The sequence below is a fragment of the Bos grunniens genome, chromosome 1 (assembly GCF_055505025.1).
Source record: "Bos grunniens cultivar Pamir isolate PY7600 chromosome 1, Bosgru_T2T1.0, whole genome shotgun sequence".
In the NCBI taxonomy this organism is placed as follows: Eukaryota; Metazoa; Chordata; class Mammalia; order Artiodactyla; family Bovidae; genus Bos; species Bos grunniens.
Genome location: NC_141165.1, coordinates 103,880,398 through 103,900,756, shown reverse-complemented (window position 1 = coordinate 103,900,756; position 20,359 = coordinate 103,880,398). Strand labels below are relative to the sequence as shown.

The window sequence follows — 20,359 nt, the reverse complement described above, 5'->3', positions numbered from 1 at the left end:
CCCTTGCCTTTTACTTCTCCTCTTTCCTCAGCTGTTTGGAAAGCTTCCTCAGACAACACTTTGTCTTCTTGCACATCTTTTTCTTTGGGGTGGTTTGATCAAGGCCTCCTGTACAGTGTTATAAACCTCTGTTCATAGTTCCTTAGGCACTCATGTCTACCAGATCTAACCCCTTGAATCTTTCCTTCACCTCCACTGTATAATCATAAAGGATGATTTAGGTCATACCTGAATGGCCTCATGGTTTTCCCTACTTTCTTCAATTTAAGACTGAATTTGGCAATAAGGAGCTCATGATCTGAGCCACAGCCAGCTCCAGGTCTTGTTTTTACTGACTGTATAGAGCTTCTTCATCTTTGCTGCAAAAAACACAATTAGTTTGATTTCATTATTGACCATCTGGTGATGTCCACGTGTGGAGTTGTCTCTTGGGTTGTTGGAAAAGAGTGTTTGCTATGACTAGTGAAAAAGTAAGTTTATGTCTAGATACCATAAATGTAAATTATTAAAGGATGAAACAGTATAATCAGTCATTTTGCTTCTTTTCACTTACACCATAGACCCAAACCTGGATGATCATCAAATCACCCAGGGAACTTTGTTTTAAATGAAAAATTTCAAAACACACAAAAGTAAAGAGAATAATAACAGTATAACAGTATATCTATGTTTGTAGGTATACCTGTCATCCTGATTTTACAGTTTTCATTGTTTTCCCACATTTGCTTCATTCTTCCCTTCATATTTATTTTTTGAGTGTTTTCAGTCTCAAAACTGTATAATTTTATCTATACATGCTTCAGTTTGCATCTCTTTAATAGAAGAATATTTTCCTATATTATCACAATGCTATTATCATACTTTAAAAATTTAGAAGTAACCTTTTCTAGCTTTTCAAAAGTATAAATTCATATTTTTGCATCTGTTGTGGTTTCAGGAAGAATATAAATTTTAAAAAACTGTTGAAGTAATATGGAAAACTGAGTTTTGGAACTGTGGTCTAAACAAGTAATTTATTTCACTGAACTTTCCAAAATGTTTGAGTTAGTCTAGAATACTTCAGTGATATGTAATGACTGTTCTATAGTGTTTTACAAGTTATTCTACAAGCATAATATGTCCTTTTTTCTAGATCTCATTGACCTAAAATAAGTACTAATGCATCTATTTTCTTTCTATTTGCTAATAAAGTCAAGTAATTTTTATCATGCTATATGTAAAAGTACTATTTCTTGTTATTATTCAGTGAGATTAGGAAGGAAATTCATAGCTACTAAATAGTAGGCCAACTGAAATGATACTAGCATGCATTTAAATTTTAGACATACGCATAAAAATGAGTTAATTGCCATTGTACTTATAGTATTTCCTTTCTTTTCTCAGTGGTTTCTAGTTACTGAAATTCATTATTACTACGGCTTGTTTTTTTTTTTTGAATAAAATCTTGTTACAAAAAAAAAAAACCCTGTTAAAAAACAAACCTCCATCTTAAATCTGCTTTATGTATGTTACTATTCGGAGCCCTCTATTTAAATATACATGAGACCTAAGCACTGAAGTTGATCAAACCAACCTGCCTGTAAGGAATACTGTAATGATTAAATAATATGGCAGATGTGGAAATGCTTGTCAATATTTCCCAAAGTATTGTTTCTCAAAGTAACTGATATATAATTAACATAATTATAACTTGAAAAATGAACTCCATGGTCTCATAATTCTTAGAAGCACTACTATGAACAGAATAGGTACCTCAGTTGAGTGCTATCTCAAATACGCTAAAATTGATTGTGAGTCTCCAAAAGAAATACATGGTATCGGCACTGTCCAAACTTTGAACCTTTCTGATCTAAGCATCTCATAAGACCAGTACAATATTAATTTGGGAAATAATGGCTTAGATGAAAAACACTATACAGTTATAAAAAGTCACATTGGTTATGTCACCACTATAGCCCAAATATGATAGGAAAGGAAGAGCAGTTGAAGAAGGAACAAGCAAATCTGTATGCAGTCAGTAGATTTATGAAAGATGATGCAAGCAATATTCAAGAAGATTCTACGACTGAAGACAAGTTCTGTAGTCTGGATGAATTGCATATTCTGGACATGATACAGCAGGTAAGCCTGATTGGAGGGGGTACAGTCCTGCCTTCCTTCTTCCAGAATAATTGTTAACCATTTTCTCCCCATGACTCTTGGAACATCATATTAACCTAGTAATTTACGTTGTGTTTGTGAGGAAAAAGAAAAAGTAGGAAAGGATGGACAGAGGGATGGCTGACATAAAAAAGAACTCTAGGAACTAGAAACTCTTCACTTCAGTCCTCAAACCATTTCCTGGTTTTAAGTATTGGGCAGAGTTGATTACAGATGCATACTTTATAAAGAGTTTTCAAATAACCCAAGGAAGAAAAAATACCCTAGCATAATCCCATTGGATTAAATTTCATTAGGAAAATAGTTTTATAAAACAAAGCTACTTTCACTTGTTAGATAATTAAACTTGGCTGTTACAAAGAAATATCTACAAAAATATTAATAACACTTTTTTGGATTCCTTTCCTGTTAGTAGTCAGTGCTGGTGATGACATACATATATGAAGGTGCACGTGAGCATGATCTATGTGCTTAACAGAGCACTTAATGAGACAAAACTATGAAAGCTTTTTTTTGTGTGTGTGAAAAACCACAGGATTTACTTACCCATGAGAATTTTATACTGAGATAATTTTATGATAACCTGTTCCAGGGTTTAAGTATAATAATATATAGTATATAGTATCGATAATATTGATTGTCTAAGGCAACAGTTAGTGCAAATGATTCTCTGACTGATAGTACATTAGTATGATTGTCGTATCTTTCTGTCTCCTTTCCAATTAAAATACATAAAGTTTAACTGAAATGACATTTTCTAGGCTTTGGATGTCACACTAAGGTTTAAATATGGGGTCTTTAGTTTTCATTCAACAGCTATGAGAACTCAGAATCAAAATGTCACACACATTTTGAAAAATGTTTATTCATTCATTTTTTCAAAAATTACTTAGCACCTACTTTGTGTCAAGAGGTACGCCAAGATATGGTCCCTGTGATGATAGTGTTTATAATCCAGTGGAGAAATTGAACATTAACTTAAGGTGATAATTCCTAAGGTAATAATTAGGGACTTGAGCAATCACGATTGCCTGAGTTAGAATTCTGGCTCTTCACTTACTGTGTGACCTTGGGCAAGTTACCTAGTTTTATCATCTCTAAAACAGGAATATCAAGTACCTTCTTCATATGATCTTGTGACAACAAAAGCATTATGAAAAAAACTTTAAAAATGGTGAGCTTGCAGTTAACATTATCCAGGAGTAGCAGCAGCAGACAAATAACTCTGGTACTGTTCAGTGAATGCTGTGATTGGAGAGAGGTAGATTTATGTAAACTAATCAGAGAATGATGTTTGCATTGAAAGCTATAATGCGTGAGTTAGCAACTTAAATACCCACCAAATAACTAAAATAGTAGTGCTTTTCCTTTAAACAACTGTCATATTAAGTGCTTTTTTTTAAAGTTACTTATGTATTTCTGTCTGTGCTGGGTCTTTGTTGCTGTGTGGGTTTTTCTGTAGCTGTGGCAAGTGGGGGCTGCTCTCTCATTGCGGTATGCATGCATTTCATTGCGGTGGCTTCTCTGGTTGTGGAGCACAGGCTTAGTTGCTCCACAGAATATAGGATCTTCCAGGAGAGGGATTGAACCCATGACACCTACATTGGTAGGTGGATTCTTTACCACTGAGCCACGAGGGAAGTCCCCTAAGTGCTTTTTTAAAGAGAAAAATAAAGCATTCATATTCCATTTGCTCAATAGGGCTCAACCAAGATAACTACAGAATATGGAGAAACTGAGAAGGAAAAGCTCGCTCGACAACAGCAGCTTTGTAAATTGCACTATCAGTGTGAAGTAAGTACTTTTGCCCTTAGATCTGAGGCAAGTTAGAGATAGTTTTTGAAGAGTCCAATTTTTTTCTTTAAATTTCTGAAGACTTGAACAAAATTAGTTGAAATAATATTTTTCATTAATCAGGATTTCAAAAGACAGTTGAAAACAGTGACTTTGTGGTGGCAAGAAAACCAAATGCAGATTAAAAAGAAAGATAAAATCATCGCATCTCTTAACCAACAAGTGGCTTTTGGAATCAGTAAGATGTCCAAGTAAGTGCAAATCTGTTGATAGAAGAAAATCCTGTGTTAAAAGATAATCCCTATGTAGCCACTAGGTGGCATTGTGACTGCACATTAGGAACTGCCAACCACAAGGACTGCACTTGCTAAAAAACCCACTGTATTTTTGCTTTGCCAGCTGGATTGAGAAATAAGCAACTGCTCACTCTGTATATCAGCTTTTCATATATTGGCTGAATAAGTGTGAAGATAATAGAATTACATGAGAATGATAATTAACTTTCAGGTCATGGCTCTAATTTGTAAAAATGTGACTAATGATTGGCTGGTTTATAGCATATGAGAATTACATTTCTCAAAGACATCACTGACTCACTTTTATACTTTTTAATGTTGGTTTCTGAGAGTGTGTTTTAAGCACAAGATATTGAAAACAAATCAAATTCCTGGAGAATCTTTTCTCCCCTATCAATCTCATATCTCTTACAACCTTAAGTATTAAATGCCTAAGACTAAAAATTCTGATTTAATATGGAAAATTAGTATCCTGCTCCGTTCTTTTTAATCTAGCCACTGGCTCAAACCACTATTGAGTGAAATAGTAGTATAATTTGTAACATATTATTTTGATAAACAGTGATACCACAAAATACCAGTCATTCATGATATCTGATTTGAAATCCACTGCAGTTCCTAGTGGAAAAGGCAGTGGCAACCCACTCCAGTACTCCTGCCTGGAAAATCCCATGGGCGGAGGAGCCTGGAAGGCTGCAGTCCACGGGCTTGCGAAGAGTCGGACATGACTGAGCGACCTTTCACTTTCACTTTTCACTTTCATGCTTTGGAGAAGGAAATGGCAACCCACTCCAGTGTTCTTGCCTGGAGAATCCCAGGGATGGGGGAGCCTGGTGGGCTGCCATCTCTGTGGTCGCACAGAGTTGGACACGACTGAAGTGACTTAGCAGCAGCAGCAGCAGTTCCTAGACTGCTAATAATGAAAATAGGTTCTAGGGAGTACCTCAGTGTAAGGAACCCATGATGCCAATTGGAAAATTGGAAAAATGCTTGACAGAGATTTTGGTCTTAAATTTTCTCCCACATAACATATCATTCAACCTGAAGGGGTTTTAAGGAAGAACAGGAAGCCATACCTCTGGCAACATGATATCACTTGCAAACACTTTCAGGTTTGTGGACCTAAAATAGGTGGGGCAAACTAAACTGGCTGACATCACTTAAGAAACCACACTTCAGGATTCAAAACTTTGTCTTTTAGCCTGGAAGATAATGACCAATCCATGAGTATGTTACATAGCATCAGAGATCAGAAAAGCAATGCCACCCATGCAGCTGCCTTTCTCCTTCACTATCTAAGATGTTCCTCTTCAATTCTGATACCTTACCCAGTGTAAGCAACCAGTTATAAAAAGCTGAGTCCATCAAATTCTCTAATCAAGTGTTCTCATGAAAAATTCTAGCTTGTGTGTTCATTGTGTGAGGACATCAAACATTTATCAGGTTCCCACGGTGTGCAAACAATTATGCAAGGACGTGTAAAAGATGCCAAGATGTATCAGATATTAACTGTGAGCTTGTGGAAAATATAGATTAATATGAGAGGATTAAAATTACATACAATAGAGGGACCACCACTTCACCAACAGGTAGTAGCTTCTTGAGTTTCAGGTCCTCCTTAAAACTAAAACACCCTGGATAGAACACAGCGAACATAGGAAGACTCTGAAAGGTAGAAGAAGAAAGGTGACTGTCTAGAAACCTTGGAACTTGAAGAATGATGTGACAGTGATTTTTCTTATTGCCTTCCATGTATACTAGACAGGGCACTGCAGAAACCTCCAACGTAGAATTGCTAGTAAGCACAGGGGAGGAGGGGAGGGGAGCACTAAAGCACCAAGAAAAGTCTGTTCCCTTTAACCAAATGATGAGGGAAAGGAAGATAGAATAACATGAAACCTTTTTGGCACTACACATTTACTCCAGCCAAACACCAGTAGCTCCACACCACTCCCCCCGGACACAGGTGCTGCACTCTGACAAAAGATGGACATACTTGGTTCCTCCTCAGCCACAAATGGAATTGTTCTGACTATTAATAACAAATGATTTCTAACATTTTATGGCATTCTTTCTTCTTAGATTACAGCGTCAGAGCCATGCTAAAGATAATGAAATCAAGAACCTTAAAGAGCAACTTTCTATGAAAAGGTAACAAACAGCTGGTCCTACAATAGACTACTGTCAGAGACTAGGGCTTATGAGTTCTTTTCCCTTTATTGCAATCATTACTGCTATCTGTGACTGCTTTATGAAACTGGCTAAGTTTTGTTCTGATTCATACATTTTTTTTATAATTGTTTTGAGATCTAATTCATATAGAATAAGATTCACCCTGTTAAAGTATACAATTACTTGGTTTTTAGTATATTCACAGAGGATTACAACTGTCACCACTATCCAATTCCAGGACATTTTTATCACCCTAAAAAGAAACCCTGGATCCATTAGAAATCACTGATTCTCTTTTCCCCCAACTTCTGGAAACCACTACTCTTTTTTTTTTTTTTTTTGGTCTGGACATTTCATGTCCATTAAATGGAGTCATATAATACATGCCTCTTCTGATTAACTTCTTTCACTTACCATGATGTTTTCAAGGTTCATCCATATTGCAGCAGGTATCAATACTCATTTCTTTTTTATGGACGAATAATATTCCATTATATGGACATTTCGTTTGTTTCCAGTTTTTGACTATTATCAGTAATGCTCTTAAGAATATTTGTGTACAAATTTTTTGTGTGGACATATGCTTTTAGTTCTCTTGGGTATATACCTAAGAGTAGACTTGGTAAGACATGCAGCAAGCTCTGTGTTTAACTTTTGGAGGAACTGCCAGACTGTCTTCTAAGTGACTATACCATTTTACAATCCCACCAGCAATGTATGAGTATTTTGATTCTCTACATTCTCACCAATACTTATGTTACCTGTTTTTGTTTCACCCATCATAGTATTTGTGAAGTGGTATGTATCTTTGTGGTTTTTATTTGCATTTTCCTAATAATTATCTTTTCGTGTGCTTACTGTCTGTCTGTGTATCTACTTGGAGAAATGTCCATTTACTTCCTTTAAATATTTGTAATATTAGATTGTTTCTCTTTCACTGGGCTTCCCTAGTGGCTAAGTTGGTAAAGAATCTGTCCGCAATGCAGGAGACCCGGGTTCGATCCCTGAGTCAGGAAGATCCCCTGGAGAAGAAACTGGCAACCCACTCTAGTACTCTTTCCTGGAGAATTCCGTGGACAGAGGAGCCAGGCAGGCTACAGTCCATGGGATCGAAGTCGGGCTTGACTGTGTGACTGACTTTCACTTTCACTTTTTTCTCTTATAACTATTAAGAGTTCTTTGTATATTCTGGACACAAGTTTCTTGTCAGATACATGATTTATAAATATTTTCTTCCATTCTGTGGATTGTGTTTTTACTTCATTGATGAAATCCAATTAATTTTTTTCTCTCATAGGCAAAATCTTCACAACATTCAATGGCATTGTAATTCCTTTTTGTTGACTCTTCCATATTTTATGATTTTTCCCCTCAAAATACTCTGGCCTTAATGGATATTAACAACATATTTTTTATCAAGCCTCTCATAAATGTTTGTCAGGTATTGACAAAGCATCCAGATGTTTCTAATAATAAAGCATTGAGGAAAGCCTTGTGAAAAAGTTCCTATTACAATGCTATATGTCCAATTAAATGCTTTCATTGGGAATATAATTTGGTATGTATGGTCTAGTGTTCTGGGGCTCAAGTGTAGGAAGTTGAAATGGGTTAGGAAAAAGAGAAACCTCATAGGTAGCCATTTTCCATAATGTCCTTCATAAATAGTATCCTTATCAGCATCTCCTCCTCTCTTTCTCAACCTACAGGAATTGTTTTCATTCTGAGGTACTGAATATGAGCACTGAGATAACCAATAAAATATTTTAATACAGTAATGTAGCTTTATTACAGGGGTGGTTGCTATTGTTGTAACATAAAAAGGCTTGTAGAAACTTTATTTGATGTAAAATTTGTTAATAATAATAGCTTATTACTTAGTACTAAATATGTGCCAGATGCAAGTACTTGAAATATATTATCCGAATGAATGTTTCGCAACAACTCTTTGAGGTAAGTAATATAGTTTTCTCCATTTTTCTATGTGAGGAAACTGAGGTATAGAGAAGTAACTTGTTCATGATTTCTTTTTCTTTAGATGCAATTGAAAGTTTAATGATCTTATTTTTTTTTTAATTTTACATTTTTTTTTAAATTTTATTTTTAAGCTTTACAATATTGTATTGGTTTTGCCAAATATCGAAATGAATCCGCCATGATTTCACATTTAATAAGTTATGAAGGTCAGATTCATCTTCAGACAGCTTGATTTCAGAGCCAAGTTTTAAATCATAACCTCTGTACTGACAACTTTAAACCTTCCACACTCATGATAGTAAAGGATAACACTAAGGGTTAAGCAGTGTCTCTTCTTGCTTCTATGTGCCGTATAGTTTTCAGGAAATCATTTCCTATTCATTGAATAGCTTGTATCTGTGTGCCTCCTGAATAAAGTGGAAGAGTCTGACCTTGCTGCAATGTTACTGACTCTTTAATTATCATATATTTCAGATCTCAGTGGGAAATGGAGAAGCATAATCTGGAAAGCACGATTAAAACATACTTAAACAAACTGAATGCAGAAACTAGCAGGGCTTTAACAGCTGAGGTAAAAAAAAAAAGAGAGAGAGAGATGGAGTTGGGGAAGGAAGTTTTACTTGTGTACTAGTAAATACTAAAATACTAAAGAATTTTGAAAAGATTGTTTTTTGAATAAACAGAATTAAAACATCATAGGACCAGCCAGAAAAACCCAGTTCAAACTCTTGTGCTTTTCTTTTGACTCATTGGCGTTTTGTATGTTTACTTGAAGGTTGATGATCTTATGTTGTTCTCCCCCAAATGACTCCAAGAAATTGGTTTGCTTCAGTATATATATCGTACTGATTTTGGAAAATTCTTATTAAACCAGGTGACTAAGCCAAATGTCTAAGAATAATATTTCACTGCTGCTATAATAAATCCTTTCTTTTCCGTTTAACTGTATAGATATTTCAAAACCACACACACACCATACATTCCAGTCAAAAACTAACTTACCTCTTCCCCTAGAAAGTCATCCAGTCTCTCCTAAGTTATTTTTGAACACCACAGCTAGGATTTCTCAAAAGAAATATGATTTTATGTATGTGTATAATTTTTATTTGTAGATAACCAAACGATGTAAAATAAAATTCAAATTTTTGGAGAGCTTGTTGACATTAAAATCATCACAAACCTTCTCACCTTTGTCATGGGTAAGGTCTATTTTTAACAGAGTACTCTGAAATCCAGAGCTCAACAATCAAAGGTTGATATCTGCACCAAAAATCCCTGGAGAGTGATGTATTGGAGTACTAAATTTAACTGGGAAAAGAAAATGACTTCAGATTACCTTAAGAACTCAAGTTTATAGACTTTTTCACTGCTTTTAATTGGAAAGTTTCTACTTCAGCTATTAATTTTAGAAACACTTAATGCTGTCCAAGAGTATAGTAAGCTACCTTCAGTGAATATTGAGTGATCCATAGAAAAAAACAAAGGCCAAACGACCATGCATCAATAATACATGGAGAGACATCAGACTAGATGATCTCCAAGCCACATTTGGATGGCATAGTCCTATATGGTCTCATTGTTTTCTTACTCCTTCATCAATTAAAACAAAAGTCAAACAGCAGGACTTCTTTTGAGTGTGCTTAAACTTTGCGGATGACACCACCCTTATGGCAGAAAGTGAAGAGGAACTAAAAAGCCTCTTGATGAAAGTGAAAGAGGAAAGTGAAAATGTTGGCTTAAAGCTCAACATTCAGAAAACTAAGATCATGGCATCTGGTCCCATCACTTCATGGCAAATAGATGGGGAAACAGTGGAAACAGTGTCAGACTTTATATTTTTGGGCTCCAAAATCACTGCAGATGGTGATTGCAGCCATGAAATTAAAAGACTCTTACTCCTTGGAAGGAAAGTTATGACCAACCTAGATAGCATATTCAAAAGCAGAGACTTTACTTTGCCAACAAGGTCTGTCTGGTCAAGGCTATGGTTTTTCCAGTGGTCATGTATGGATGTGAGAGTTGGACTGTGAAGAAAGCTGAGTGCCGAAGAATTGATGCTTTTGAAGTGTGGTGTTGGAGAAGACTCTTGAGAGTCCCTTGGACTGCAAGGAGATCCAACCAGTCCATCCTAAAGGAGATCAGTCCTGGGTCTTCTTTGGAAGGACTGATGGTAAAGCTGAAACTCCTATACTTCTCCCCCTCATGCGAAGAGTTGACTCATTGGAAAAGACCCTAATGTTGGGAGGGATTGGGGCAAGAGGAGAAGGGGACGACAGAGGATGAGATGGCTGGATGGCATCACTGACTCGATGGGCATGAGTTTGAGTGAACTCTGGGAGTTGGTGATGGACAGGAAGGCCTGGCGTGCTGTGGTTCATGGGGTCGCAAAGAGTCAGACACGACTGAGTGACTGAACTGAACTGAACTGAAACTTTGCTGCATAATATGAGAGCTTTTAAAAACCCCATTTACCAGACTGCACCTAGAATCAATTACATTAGAATCTCTGGAACCAAAGCACCATTGTTTAAAGTTTCTGAGATGATTCCATTGCATATGCAAGTTTGAAAACTAATGTTCTGAAATGTTTACCAACCGAGTAACTTTTGAATAAAAATAGTAGAACTTCAGGATTGATCAAAGAGCTTTAATGTGTTATGGTCAGGAAAGAAGCTCAGGTACTATTAGAAGAGATCTTTTAAAATAGCTTTAAATTTACTTGAAATGTTTGAAGAAAAATGTGTTCTTCTATAAGGACACCTTTCACTTCTTTCTCTTTCTCTCAAAAATCTGTAGGTATATTTCTTACAGTGTCGTAGAGATTTTGGTTTGCTTCATCTAGAGCAGACTGAAAAGGAATGCCTCAGTCAGCTTGCCAGGGCGACTCATATGGCAGCAAGGTAACCTCTCCCTCTTCCTTAATGTGTCTTGAGCTCTGAGATCTCACAGGTGGCTCCAAGGTTGAACATAATCTGTGTTGTGTTTTACATATATGACATCAGAATCTTTGGAATGAAGAAGCCTTTTTTTTTTTTAAACCCTCAGATGTCATTTAATCACTTTGAGCTTTTACTTTGTTGATCCTGCTGTAGCACGGAGAAGTCTATTAAGTGCAGTAATAGCTGCTAGCAGATTTTTCCCATCCTCTAGCAATGAAGCAGATAGAAAGTCTCAGTCAGAGACATGCATAAAGACCAGATATTTACAAAACAAGGTGGATTCCAACTGGAAAACTTTTTCTAATTCTTTTCTCTTAATGCTTGATTTGAAATGCCTTTGGAAAAATGCACTGAGGGAAAATCATCATTAATACCTAAAACTGTGTTAAAGGCAGTTTGCTACTGTGCTACAAATGAATGGTTTTCAAATTTTGGGCAGGTTGCATAGGATTCTTCTTTAATTTGTAATTTTACCAGGTACACCTTTAAACTTAAGGAATTAATTGAGTTAAACATCTCTGGGACCAATGCATCACTATTTTTAACGATTATTATTTCAATATAATCATCATTCTTCAGTTCTGAAGAATCAGAATCTCTGATGTTTAACAAGATTCCTAGGATATACTGTGGAGAAGGTAATGGGAACCCACTCCAGTACTCTTGCATGGAAAATCCCATGGGAGGAGGAGCCTGGTGGGCTCCAGTCCATGGGATCACTAGGAGTCAGACAGGACTGAGCGACTTCACTTTCTTCACTTTCACTTTTCATTTTCATGCTTTGGAGAAGGAAATGGCAACCCACTCCAATGTTCTTGCCTGGAGAATCCCAGGGTCAGGCGAGCCTAATGGGCTGCCATCTTTGGGGTCACACAGAGTCAGACACGACTGAAGCGACTTAGCAGCAGCAGCAGCAGGATATACTGATGTACATTCAGGTCAGGGAAGCACCGTTATAAGTGATCCGTCTGTCTGTGCTTCCTCAAGGGGGAAATGATGCTCTATAAATTAGAATATTATCAAGCTTCTTTGTTGGAGAAGGCAATGGCACCCCACTCCAGTACTCTTGCCTGGAAAATCCCATGGATGGAGGAGCCTGGTAGGCTGCAGTCCATGGGGTCGAGAAGAGTCAGACACGACTGAGCGACTTCACTTTCACTTTTCACTTTCATGCATTGGAGAAGGAAATGGCAACCCACTCCAGTGTTCTTGCCTGGAGAATCCCAGGGACGGGGGAGCCTGGTGGGCTGCCACCTCTGGGGTAGCACAGAGTCGGGCATGACTGAAGTGACTTAGCAGCTTAGCAGCAAGCTTCTTTGTATGAGATGATCTCAGTGATAACTTGTTAGGCTCTTTTAAAGTTATTGTGCTGGGTGATTTTGGGGTGGGGATGTTACAACAGATAGAACCTTCTGAAAGGCCACATGAAATCTCTCTTCTAGAGATACCAGACCCTAAACACCTTAAAACTGTTTTACTTAAATCATTTGGTGGGCTGCTTGGCAGAGCTGCTGTGTCTGTGCAATTTATACATTTTATAGAGACAGAAATCTATAATTCATCCTTGCAAAAGAGGTACTTCTTTGTGATTTGCCTTTTTGTAGGAAATATCTTTTTCTAATTTACAAAAGAGCCTTATAGGCCAACCATGGCCCTGTGATGTCAAGGTTAATGTGAAAATGGTCCAAAACCTGCTTCCAAGATGAGTCAACATCTTTGAGATTGCTCGTGCACTGATGCACGTGTGAGTGCCAAGTCACTTCAGTCATGTCCCATGACTCTGCCCTGTAGCCCGCCAGGCTCCTCTGTCCATGGGATTCTCCAGGCAAGAATGCTGGTGTGGGTTGCCATCCCTTCCTCCAGGGGATCTTCTGACCCAGGGGTTGAACCTGCGTCTCTTATATCTTCTGCATTGGCAGGTGGGTTCTTTACCCACCTGGGAAACCAAACTAGATGGCTAGGGCAATTTCCCTACTTGGTCTTCTTTGCCTGCCTTCTTCAGTGGAGGGATTCATGTACAAAGGTTTTATAGTATATCCTAAAAAATATTGCCAAGATAGAAAAAACTTAGTGTTCTGGAAGCAGAGGTTATATCCACTGTTCAAAAAAGACATCTTGTCTTTGTTTCCTAGTCTTTTTTAAAACTTTTAATAACAAGTCCTTCCATACAACTTTCTTCCCATTTGAGGCAACTGGTGATAGAGGTAATTTTGTTGTTTTATTTACATATATACTAGGGAACATAATAGAAACTTTTGGAAATCTAAGTGGCATATACAAAGAACTTTTTTTTGTGTTTCCATTTTTGTACCAGCAACCTAAAATCACTTCAATTAAAGGCTGCAGTAGACAGTTGGAATGCCATTGTGACAGATGTTAGAAACAAGATTGCATTCCTCAGGGTAAGTCATGAAGTATTTAGAGTAAATTGACTCAACGGTGTAGATGGTATACACTTAAAAAAAAATCTAATATTAAAAACAAATGGAAGAAAAGCTATGACAAACCTGGTGGTGGTTTAGTCAGTAAGTCATGACTGACTCTTGTGACCTCATGGACAGTAGCTTGCCAAGCTCCTCTCCATGGGATTCTCCAGGCAAGAATACTGAAGTGGATTGCCATTTCCTTTTCCAGGGGATCTTACAGACCCAGGAATCGAACCTGGGTCTCCTGCATTGTAGGCAGATTCTTTACTGACTGAGCTATGAGGGAAGCCCTAGACAGTGTATTAAAAAACAGAGATATCACTTTGCCAACAAAGGTCCATATAGTCAAAGTAGATTTTTCCAGTAGCCTTGTACAGATGTGAGAGCTGGGCTGTAAAGAAAGCCAGGCACTGAAGAATTGATACTTTTGAACTGTGGTGCTGGAGAAGACTCTTGAGAGTCACTTGGACAGCAAGGAGAGCAAATCAGTCAATTCTAAAGGAAATCAGCCCTGAATGTTTATTGGAAGGACTCATGCCAAAGCTGAAGCTCCAATATTTTGGCCACCTGTTTCAAAGAGCCAACTCATTGGAAAAGACCTGATGCTGGGAAAGACTGAGGGCAGGAAGTGAAGGGGGCAACAGAGGAGAAGATAGTTGGATGTCATCATTGACTCAATGGACATGAGTTTCAGCAAACTCTGGGAGATAATGAAGGACAGTGGAGCCTGGCATGCTGCAGACCATGGGTTCACAGAGTTGGACATGACTGAACGACAACAGAAATTTAAGGAAAACATGTTTTTCATTGCAATTATTAAAGTATGCCTTTTTGAAATTTGATTACTTCCATGTAGTTGATTGTAGATAGCATCCTAACTCTCACGCGTCTTCTTTCAGGTTCTTGGTTTAGTAAATGGTACATTCAAAAATTGTGCCTCACACTTAATTTTCATAGAATTCCAAAGCTAACTGTGCTCCAATCATAACTGGATGTTTTAACTTTGTCTGAGTAATTATATGTTTATAGAATTAAAAGGAAGGTCAAGAATACCTATATTAGTTTTCAATGTTAAACTTCTTATGTATAAATAATTACTCCCTAATGCAAAGTAATAAATTCTTAATTATTCATGTAATAGAATTAGGACTGTGCTAAAGGTAATCTGTGAAGAGGTAAACCACTGAATATTTATTAGTTTATTCATTTGTTTTTAGAATAATTTCATATTTATATATTATAGTTGATATATAATGTTGAATGTTTTGTGATTCCATAATACTGCCAGGAAAACAATGACATTCAGTTATAAAGAGCTGCTTCAAAGCACTATCTACTTGTCTAGCTTTGTCCTTGTTGGTCTTCCCTGTTTCTTTCATCCTCAGCTTTTAGTGATGCCTAGCATTTTAATTGGGTTTATTAAAAGTTCTGGCCTCAAAAGATCTGCCCTTTGTTCTCTATCATTGTTTTCTTCTAAGAACATGTCCTGTATATGAAAGTTTCTAAATGTTTTAAAATTTTTTATTTCCACTCTTGTGGGTTGTTTACAAAGTAATATGGAAAGCAAAATGGGGACCAAAATGCCAATAATCTAGAAAGTATGTTTTTAAACTTCAAGGTTGGGAGTCTTACTTTTGGCAGAATCCAAGAGGAAAAAAACAAAGCTATATGGGGAACTGGAGAAAGCTAAAGGTATAACTTTTAAGATAAAAAAAATGTGGACATTTAATCAGTTTTTTCTAAACCTTTCCCTCCATTTCCAAAACGAACATTTACAAGTAGTGAAGCTCCTGGTGGGCTGCCATCTGTGGGGTCGCACAGAGTTGGACACAACTGAAGCGCCTTAGCAGCAGTAGCAGCAGCAAGCTGTTACAAATACGTTTTTCCCATATTGATCAGCTAGTATATTATTTACATCTTCTTGATCTTTAGACATTGTTTACTTTAATCAGTGGTTACCATTTGGGGGCTAAAAATTATGGAAACACTGAGGAATTATCACAGAGATCTGTGAATTATGTGTCATACCTTGTCACTCAATAGACATTATTAAAGACACAACTATTAATATTTACATTTATGGAGAGTGATGTATAGAGTTGTTTTATATCAAAAATTATTTTTATATTATTTTTGGCATACTAGATTGAGAATCACTAACCTGTGTTGTACTATTCAAAACTACATCAAGTATTTCCATATGCTTTTCCTTTGAAGTTGATTTTTCTGTAAAATATTGTTTCTTTTCTTATATTAGACACAATACAATGAACAAATTAGCAAGGTGAAGCAAGGGTTTGCCTTGAGTACATTGCCTCCAATCCAGCTTCCTCCACCACCTCCCAGTCCTGAGATACTGGTAAGAAATACAGTTGACTCTTGAACAACACAAGGGTTGGGAGGTGCCAACCCCCCATGCAGTCAGGAATCTGAGTACTGCTCTACTCGAAAACAATGATTTGATAAATGACTACCCAAGAGTAGAAAGCTGAAACAGTTTGGATAGAATCAAGACTCAAACCCTAGTTTTTTTATTCCATGTATCAAATGCAAACTCTCTCTGCATTTAAAGATCTATAAAATGAAAATACAGGGACTATATTTGTTGAAAAAAATAGGCATGTAAGTGGACCCACACAACTCAGACCTGTGTTGTTCAAGAATCAGTTGCATATGATTTTGAACAATCACCATCCTCATCTTGATAAAATGGTGAGAACTGTAAAACACTTAATGAGCAGTACATTCATGTGTCTTCAAAGTGGATAGGGCACATGTGCGTATCATTTGTAATTACGTCCATTCCTGTTGTATCATCTACAGATGGCATGACTAGTTTGTTGGCTCAGCTGAGGCCAAGAGATAGGTTGTATCACTGGATTTTAGTAATGCGTTTGATATCTAAAGAGGTAATGTATGCTCATTCATCTTGTCAATCACATTTACATGGTGGGAGAAAACTGATGAATGCTCAGAATTCCCAAATGCTCTCAAATTACCACTAGACTACTGAAACCTCTCAGCATAATACCCTATCAGGCTGGACTTCACTCCTCCACTTCTACTTCAGACCTTGTTTCCTTAACTTTTATCTTCTATTCTTACCTTTAAACATCAAAGACAGCTTTCATTTAGGTCCCTTCCCTGATTGTGGCTAGGGATAAATGGGTCTTCATCAGACAAACTAATCTCTATGCCATACTATTTATGTTAGCCTTCTGGGAAACATAGTGGGGTAAAAAGTGAAAAAAGTGAAACATAGTACCTTAGCCCAATAAACTCATACAGCTTTCCAAAAGACCTTTTGGAACAGAACCACTAGATGATAGCTTTTATTATGATAACAGATCTGAGGATAAGAAAAAAAAAGCTGTGATATATTTAGGGGTAGATCACTTTTGACATTAGCATTTCTGCTTGTAATAGAACTTTGAAAATATTATTTCTACAAATACTAGTTCAGTATATCAAAGAACTTAAAAATTGTTAATATGTGAATTGTGTGGAGTTACACTGTGTTTCAAAAGCAGAATTTTGAAGAAGGCAATGGCACCCCACTTCAGTACTCTTACCTGGAAAATCCCATGGACAGAGGAGCCTGGTAGGCTGCAGTCCATGGGGTCACTAAGAGTCGGACACGACTGAGTGACTTCACTTTTACTTTTCACTTTCATGCACTGGAGAGGGAAATGGCAACCCACTCCAGTGTTCTTGCCTGGAGAATCCCATGGACGGCAGAGCCTGGTGGGCTGCAGTCTATGGGGTCGCACAGAGTCGGACACGACTGAAGCGACTTAGCAGCAATACTGTGTTTCAAAAGCAGAATTTAGAGCTGAGAAAGTATTCTATGATATGCTTGGGCTTTAGTTTAGAATGAGAGGATTGCCCTTTATATTTTTGATTAGTTCAAGTTTTATAGGAGCTTTGTATTACGGATATTTTTATTCTAGGCTTTGAACAACATCTTTGCCAATTCTGATAAGGAATGTGTTGCATAGATGACAAATCCCAGATTCCCTTTAGTTCTATGGGAAGTAACATAGTAGGATTTCTAAAAACCCTGTTGCCTTTTGCCTGTAGGTTGTAAACTCTCCCATGACTCTAAACATAAAATGGCTCCAGAGACTTGGAAGCTAGATACAGAGTTGTTCTTTGGAGTTTTCTGGAATCAGACTGGCATCAGCTGTCTGTGAAAGCTACATGTGACACTGTAACTGACAAACATTATCTAACCTTGACCTCTACATCCTCATCCTTTTCAGAGACTTGCTTATGTCTGATGTGGCTTTCCAGGTTTGAATTCAGTTCAGTTCAGTCGCTCAGTCATGTCCGACTCTTTGTGACCCTGTGGGTCGCCGAACTCCAGGCTTCCCTGTCCATCACCAACTCCCGAAGTTCACTCAGACTCGTGTCCATCGAGTCAGTGATGCCATTCAGCCATCTCATCCTCTGTCGTCCCCTTCTCTTCCTGCCTCCAATCCCTCCCAGCATCAGAGTCTTTTCCAATGAGTCAACACTTCGCATGAGGTGGCCAAAGTACTGGAGTTTCAGCTTTAGCATCATTCCTTCCAAAGAAATCCCAGGGCTGATCTCCTTCAGAATGGACTGGTTGCATCTCCTTGCAGTCCAAGGGACTCTCAAGAGTCTTCTCCAACAACACACTTCAAGAGCATCAATTCTTTGGCACTCAGCCTTCTTCATAGTCCAACTCTCACATCCATACATGACCACAGGAAAAACCATAGCCTTGACTAGACGGACCTTTGTTGGCAAAGTAATGTCTCTGCTTTTGAATATGCTATCTAGGTTGGTCATAACTTTCCTTCCAAGGAGTAAGCGTCTTTTAATTTCATGGCTGCAATCACCATCTGCAGTGATTTTGGAGCCCCCCAAAATAAAGTCTGACACAGTTTCCACTGTTTCCCCATCTATTTCCCATGAAGTGATGGGACCAGATGCCATGATCTTCGTTGGGCAAAAACCCACTGGCATTTAGGCTCAGTAAAATTCATAAGCATCCTTTGCAAACATTTAAGAGGTGCATGTGTATCTTTTGTGCTTCCTAACGAGAGTCACTGCTGTGCTTGATCAGAGAGTCACTTTAAGACTGTTGTGTTAAAGTATAGGCATTAGTGACCACTGAGCATTATCGAACAGTTTGAAAGCACAGATGCTAGAAATGTGACCATTCTTTCAGTATAAATTGAGGCGGTATTGTACAATGGGAATACACTAGAGGTCTGGGTTCAGGTCCTAACTGTGAAGAACTGTGTTGGTTTGGGGAAACTCAGCTGTCTCAGACTTTGGTTTTCCTATTGACAAATCAAGAAATTGCCCTGGATGATCTGATCACTAACGTCTGTCTCTCTGAAATTCTAGTATTGTAAAGAATGGTCACCAGGCTTTTCAGATAAATATAGTGGTCTAACCTGGGAAGTCTGGAATAATGGGTACTCTTCCCAGTTTAACCCAGTATTTTTATGTGTTTCATTATATTTTGATTTTTATACCCTGGCTGTCTAATTCTCAAAGTAATATTAGGTAATTGTTGTCCTCAAAAAGAACAGGACCACTGATTCAGAATCACCATTTGTTATTTAAGAACTTTATATTATGAATATATTGAAACATACATAAAAATAGAATGATGAACCTCTGTGAACCCAAGAGCCATCTTCAACATCATAATCAAGTTTTATCAATCTTGTTTCATGTTATTCCTTCCTTCTTCCCCACTGGGACATTTTAAAGTAAACCTTATATATCGTATAATCTCATCCATTTATAGTTTAGTATGCATTCCTAAAAGATGAAGATTCTTACTCTTATTGGCTATAATCACACCACCATTCTCCTAAGAAAATTATAATTTTTATATCTGATATTAAAATTCATATTTCCCAAATTGTTTCAAAAATATCTTTTTCTTAACTAGATTAACAATATTTCTAATTTGGTTATAATTACCATTACTTTAAAAACCCTTATTTTTAAAAAAGCAATCCAAACAAGTTTTATAATTTCATTTGGCTGATTATTTTTCCTTAAAGTTGTAACAGGTACCCAACACCCTCTCTCTTATTCACATCATTTATTCGTTGAAAAACTTACTTCCTGTATTATTGATGTAACTGATTACATCCTTATAATGTCATTATACGTGTTCTGTTATTTCCTATAAACTGCTCATTGGTCTAGAGGGTTAAATTAGAATCAGGGTCAGTATTTTTAGCAAGAGTACCTTATAGGTGGTGAAGTATATGCATATTAGAAGGCACAGTGTCTCTCATTTATTGATGTTAGGAGTCAAATGTCATTCTTGTCTCCATTATAAAGTTCCCCAGTAATTGTCACCTTTCTGGTTTCAGTATCATTACTTAAGAGCTATACTGATGTTCATTTTTTAAATTCAAAAATAGGTGAACTTCTACTTTATGCCAGTGCTAGACCTGGCACATAGTAGATGTCCCATAAACTTGTCTTCTTTTGTAGTCAAGCCAATAAGGTATCCATCCCATTGGTAGGTGCTAAGAAGGGCTAGCTTTCTATGAATCCCTGGGAAATTCAGTAATATCCACAGGCATGTCTAAAAGTCACT

General features: G+C 37.2%; 1 protein-coding gene across 36 annotated transcripts in view; it reads left to right on the top strand.

Annotated features, from left to right (window-relative positions):
* The window catches only part of DZIP3 (DAZ interacting zinc finger protein 3), a 133,756-nt gene that overhangs the window by 98,678 nt on the left and 14,719 nt on the right, over positions 1-20,359 (top strand). For 32 of the 36 annotated variants that reach the window (XM_086407454.1, XM_086407570.1, XM_086407446.1 and 29 more), the window contains 8 exons: positions 1,956-2,121; positions 3,862-3,954; positions 4,078-4,205; positions 6,333-6,401; positions 8,871-8,967; positions 11,193-11,296; positions 13,650-13,737; positions 16,019-16,120. In XM_086407454.1, the coding sequence (XP_086263580.1) occupies positions 1,956-2,121; positions 3,862-3,954; positions 4,078-4,205; positions 6,333-6,401; positions 8,871-8,967; positions 11,193-11,296; positions 13,650-13,737; positions 16,019-16,120 (847 nt within the window). Of the gene's footprint in view, positions 1-1,955; positions 2,122-3,861; positions 3,955-4,077; positions 4,206-6,332; positions 6,402-7,408; positions 8,832-8,870; positions 8,968-9,171; positions 9,533-11,192; positions 11,297-13,649; positions 13,738-16,018; positions 16,121-20,359 lie in introns of those variants that run through there. The other 4 variants (XM_086407622.1, XM_086407593.1, XM_086407462.1 and 1 more) reach the window with 3 other exon arrangements.